Consider the following 6,201-nt stretch of genomic DNA (forward strand, 5'->3'; position numbering starts at 1 on the left):
AATTGTGGTTAACCAAAGGAATGGTAAACTGGTTGGTAATGCCATTGTTCATTATCAAAAAGAATTCTAGGACCTGAAACAATTGTGCAGTCAGAGTTAACCCTGCAGTACATAACTTAAATAAGAACATTGCTTTAGATGTGATACGCTATTTTATATGGATTAGAGGGGTAATATAAAGTTGCATATTTAAAGAGTAGCTATAGAAAGAGATTACATTGCCATCTTGTTTTCTTTTGATAGCTTCTAGTGCTTTTACTGCTGAGTTAAAATGCAAAGCAGGTCTTAATTCCACTGTGTGTTTCCCTTTCCTGATTGTCAGCTAATGACTACACTAAACCTATATTGGTGACATCAAAACTGCAAGAGATTGCAGTACATTAGCTGAATATAGTCTGATGAACAAAAAATATAAAGCGATATCTGGTGCTTAAATTTCACAAGGGGGAAATGGGAAAATATTTAACTGAGAAATCCAAAATGAGTAAATTATGCTTGCTAAATCAGGTACTGAATCTGGAGATTGCTGTTTAAAGGAGCTTTTTTTTTTTTTTTTAAAGGCTGTTTGTTATGCATTCATCAAATCACAGTGTTCCCAGAAAGCCTGAATGTGTTATTGGCATAAAAAAGTCCCTAGAGGTTAGTATATATTCCAGTCACCACAAATCAGATGCCTAAGCACCAGGTCAGGAAGACCTGAAAACCCTGAAACATACCAGCCTTCCTTCCCCCTAAACTTCCCTCTGAGAAGACACCAAGGCATTCCACTATAATGTTCAAGGCTGAGGGGGGATATGATTGCTCTCTTTAAATATATCAGAGGGATAAATACCAGGGAGGGAGAGGAATTATTTCAGCTCAGTACTAATGTGGACACGAGAACAAATGGATATAAACTGGCCGTCGGGAAGTTTAGGCTTGAAATTAGACGAAGGTTTCTAACCATCAGAGGGGTGAAGTTCTGGAACAGCCTTCCGAGGGAAACAGTGGGGGCAAAAGACCTCTCTGGCTTTAAGATTAAGCTTGATAAGTTTATGGAGGGGATGGGTTGATGGGATAACGTGATTTTAGTCAATAGGTCAATAACGTGCCATCGCTGGTAATTAGTAACAATGGTCAATGATGGGATATTAAAAGTTAGTACAGAGAACTTTTTTCCGGAGGGTCTGGCTGGAGAATCTTGTTCGCATGCTCGGGGTTCAGCTGATCGCCATATTTGGGGTTGGGAAGGAATTTTCCTCCAGGGTAGATTGGCAGAGGCCCTGGAGGTTTTTTGCCTTCCTCCGCAGCATGGGGAGGATTCGCTGCGACTTGAAGTCTTTAAATCATGATTTGGGGACTTCAACAGCTGAGTCAAGGGAGAGAATTATTCCAGGAGTGGGTGGGTCAGCTTTTGTGGCCTGCATCATGCGGGAGGTCAGACTAGATGATCATAATGGTCCCTTCTGACCTTAAAGTCTATGAGTCTTTGAGTCTATAATTCATCTCAAAAAAAGAACAAAACAAAAACCCAACCACAGCTGTTACTCTTAAAAAGGCTCTTCCTTGGAAATCTCACCTCAAGTTTCCAGAAAGACCTACTTTAAGTTGTCAGCAGTATAATCGGGAGCAGACCAAATAGATTTTATTTTCTGGCTTCTGAAATTATAACAGAAGCAGAACAGAACCTAGGAACTAATATAGTTGCCCATGTGGAATGGCATGCAGCCATGAGACACAGCCATGATCCTATCAGATTTTACAATTTGAAGAAGGGATGAGTCAGTATTTGGGTGTGACATCTCCCAAAAACCACCTACCTACCTGCTGCAAGAAGTATTGTGGGTGATTATTCAATAGGTAGTGTTCTCCCCTTTGAGAAACTGCTGAACCAATTCTCCAGCATGGTGCTAGTGGGCACTGTGTTACAGAAGGTATTGTTTTTCTTGAGCACTTATAAAACTTTTTGTCAGAACAGGGACATTAGTTCTAGTTCCTTCACCAAATTCCAACTTCAGAAGCTGCATTATAATAATAATATATGGAGATACACCTATCTCATAGAACTGGAAGGGACCTGAAAGGTCATTGAGTCCAATCCCCTGCCTTCACTAGCAGGACCAAGTACTGATTTTCCCCCAGATCCCTAAGTGACCCCCTCAAGGATTGAACTCACAACCCTGGGTTTAGCAGGCCAATGCTCAAACCACTGAGCTATCCCTCCCCATGCAATTTCTACCTACTTACATTTCTCCACAAAGTTTCAATTGGATATTCTTTATCCTTCATTGTTGTGCAACGTTTCTGTGTGCTGTTAAACTGCTGGAATTTTTCACCCCAGAAGCAGTTTCATTTCACTAGTGCATAAAATGATCCCTGCGTACAGTTTAATGGGCCAGTTTTGCTCCCATTAAGGCCCCATTCCTCCAAGTGGCTCCATGTGGGTGGACCCACCATGGTGTTAATACAATGTTAATATGAGAGTTTAAAATTTTCAAGTAATGAAGTGTTAAAGTTAAGGCTCTAGTAGCAACATTAACTCATATTGCATACATGCAGCATCTTCCCTTCCTGCCTTTCTTGCTAAATGGTTACCAGTAATTTAATATAATTCTGTTTATATTAAATATGTCACAAAATGTACAGCATACATAAGGTGCCCAAATTAATGTTGCTGTAAGATTCTTGGTCTGGATCCAGCACTGTGATGCAGCTGCTTTGTGGTGTAGTGCTGATGCAAAGTGACCCGCAAGCTGCTATTGCTGATCACGGGAGGATCAACCCAGCAGCACAGGTAATCCTCCAGTAGTATAGAATCCACCTCAGCTATACCAATATAGAGGGCATGGCCAAGGCATTCCTGCTGATCTTTGGCTGCTATTCAAGACCCTTGAAGTGAAGCATAACTAAGCTATACAAGCTCCTTAAATAGCACAGTTTAGAGCAGCTTTCACCTGTTCTGATTTACACAAAGGTCTTCGTGCACAGCTAGCCTAGAATCAAGGGCACAAATCCAACCTTTGCAGTCCTTGCACCTGAGCTGTGCTGGGTGCTTTTTGGTGGCAGCCTAAGATTTGGGCCCTTGATTTTTGTATTTCCTGACTTTTCTGAATTTTAAGTATGCAGACTTCTCTAAGCTAGGTTGTGGTTTAATATGGTCATGGCCATAATTCCTTCACAAAACCACAGTGTTTGCATTCTAAGTCTCCGCGTTCAGCCCTTTGGGGATTTCTGTGTGGAAGTGCAGCAATAAGCTTTCAAAACAGGAAAAATGTTTATTTGTCCTCTAGTGTGCTCAACAAGGCCTGAAGGGAGTTTGCCCAGATTTAAACCAAAAAAAACCCCCAAAAACCTTCCAGGCAGAGCTTGGAAACTTTTAGCCCAAGACGGGTTTTTATTGGAAAGTTTAAGCATCTGAAAACTAGGAATTAAAGAAATTATTTTGCAACTTAACGCTAGCAGGGTCCAACCAAGCAACCGATACAAGACACCCCAGATTTTACTTAGCTCTATATGGGTGGAGTGGGGACAGTTGTGTTAGGAGCCTTCCCCAAACTTCCTGTGCCCAGGTTGACCTTTACTACAGTCCTTGTGCTCCCCGATTAACAGAATGCCATGAGGTTAGCACAGCTGCCAGCTCAAGCCTCTCCAAAGGAGGTGGAATCATAACCCCACCCTCCTTTCCACCGGTCAGCAGGTACAGAAGCAAGTGAATACATTACCCATGAGAAGGGTGGTTCAGTGCTCAGGTTCCCCCTGCTCTCTCAAGGCACAATGCCCCTCCGAGGTCCCACTGAGGTAGTGCATCTCTGCATAGTCCCCTCAATGCCCGGCTGTGCCTGAAATGACTAAAGTTCTAAGGGCAATGTTTTCAAAAGTACTTAAAATCACTTTTGAAAATTGGACATAAGAGCTGCCATTCTTGGTCAGACCATGATCCATCTTGCCCAGTATCTTGGTTCTGACAATGGCCCATAACAAAGCTTCTTGGGGAGCATACAGAACAGAACAATTATGAAGTGATCCACCCACCTTCCACTCCGGCTTCTGGCAGTCAGAGGTTTAGGGTCACTCCAAGTATGGGCTTGTGTCCCTGATCATCTTGGCTAATATCCATTGATGGACCTATCCTCCATGAACTTATCCAGTTCTTTTTTGAAACCACTTATACTTTTGGCCATCACCACATCCCAGACATTGAGTTCCACAGGTTAGTTGTGCACTGTGTGAAAAAGTACTGCCTCTTGTTAACATTAAAACTGCCACCTATTAATTTTATTGAGTAACCACTGTGTTTTGTATTGTGTGAAAGGGAAAAGAACACTTCTCTATTTCCACACTGTTCATGATTTAGACTCTAAGTCACTTACATGCTTTTGAAAATTTTATCCTAAAGTATGTTACTTCGAAAATATCTACATAGAACATGTGCAGCATCTTTCACAGATGTCTCTATAGGTAGTGTGTAGAATATTGATTTATTCTACGGTAATGTCATGGATAAAATGAATGACCCCACATGCATTAGTCTTAAAATCCTAGTTTATTCATAGCAGAAAATATTCAGCATTTTTACTCAGGCTATTATTGCTCATAATTTGCTTTTATCTTTTAAGTATAGTGATGAATGAAGAGGTGAATAACGCTTCTCCTTTATCTCCTTGCTTCTACAGGAGGAATATTTGAAACTGTGGAAAATGAACCTGTTAATGTTGAAGAATTAGCTTTCAAGTTTGCAGTCACCAACATTAACAGAAACAGAACACTGATGCCTAATACCACATTAACCTATGACATCCAGAGAATTAACCTCTTTGATAGTTTTGAAGCTTCAAGACGAGGTAATTATCTTAATATTTTAATCTTCTGTAATTTGTATGTTCTGTACAGTCTTATGTTTTTATGGTAGCTCAGATATTTATAGACAAAGTATAGCAGGAAAATTCAGTCTACAGCATTATTGGGAGATAGTAGTTAAAGCTGGAAGACACTTATAATTCTTATCTAGTCTTTGATACGCTACCTATATTCTAGCTAAACTCTAACACCACCAAATGGAAGATGGCAGGGCCAACCCAATTCTCTTTAAAAAAATGGATTCACCATAGAATTCTGAAGAAAATGAAAGCAGTCTAGAAGAGAACAGTGAGATGTCATGTCTCATAATTAAGACACATTGATATACATAATTCACACCAAATTAATTCCAAGGTACTAAGCACAGGGTGAATGAAGAGGTTATCCTGAAATGTTAACACTTTGCGTAACATCAGATGGGTTGCTCTTTTCTAACAATTAATAAAAATTGGGCTTGAAAAAGTAAGAAATATATATTCTCATCCATTTATTTTCCCTGAATGGAAGACAAGTGTCTGACACCTCATCTAACATACATGCAGACTAAAAGGCAAAAACTCATTTGGGACTGTCACTTTTTTCTTGGACACAGCCTAATCATTCATTTCTAGAAGACACCCTCAAAGTACGCTAAGAGTCCATAGACAGTAGTTGAGTTCCCTGAATTAAGACACTGTCACAAAATTTGATGGAAACAAGACTAGAAAAAAGAGCCATAAATCACCAAGGATTGAGGATGTGCTTTGCAGTTCATTCATTAAAACTATGTGGGTTACTGTAAAAGCAAATGCATAAAATAAGTTTGCTAGAAGGCAAGCTCAGGATTACTGCAATAGATATGCAGACTCACATTATGAGGCTTGTTAGGAACAATGACTTGCTGACACCTTTTCAGATGTCCAAATTATTAGTATATTTGCCTCATAGCACTCAATGTAATTTATTACTCAACTGAAAAAAAACAACAACAACAAAAACAGTGAGCCGCTTCAGACAAAACATAAAATTCCCTTGTAATTTTTTCTTTGTAGTTTTTCTTGTTAATTTGCCTTTCAAATATCATTTCTGGACTCATGCATACAACATAGGTCCTGGTAGGTTTCAACAGACAAAGAATTTCAGATTCCATATAAAGATCCTACATTGTAGCTACTGAGAACTACATCTAATCAGAAGATTAGAAATACTGTTAAACTCATATTCCAAACCACATAAAATAAAAATGTTAACTTTTTGTCCTCATAAAACATCGACAGCATCTTTATCATTTAGACATCAATAACCACAATCCTTTAAGAAGGCTTGCAAATTAAACCTTAGAAAGCCATGTTTCATGCTGTGTGTGTACATAGTGCTGCTCATTTG

The 6,201-nt window shown here is 39.5% G+C and overlaps 1 protein-coding gene across 1 annotated transcript in view; it reads left to right on the forward strand.

Moving 5' to 3' along the window:
- The window catches only part of LOC112105901 (glutamate receptor ionotropic, kainate 1), a 218,572-nt gene that overhangs the window by 102,329 nt on the left and 110,042 nt on the right, over window positions 1–6,201 (forward strand). The window contains exon 2 of the mRNA XM_029911584.1: window positions 4,653–4,820. Within this exon, the coding sequence (XP_029767444.1) occupies window positions 4,653–4,820 (168 nt within the window). The remainder of the gene's footprint in view (window positions 1–4,652; window positions 4,821–6,201) is intronic.

This window comes from Terrapene carolina, unplaced genomic scaffold (assembly GCF_002925995.2).
Source record: "Terrapene carolina triunguis isolate 2854851 unplaced genomic scaffold, T_m_triunguis-2.0 Scaffold31, whole genome shotgun sequence".
NCBI classification, from domain to species: Eukaryota; Metazoa; Chordata; order Testudines; family Emydidae; genus Terrapene; species Terrapene triunguis.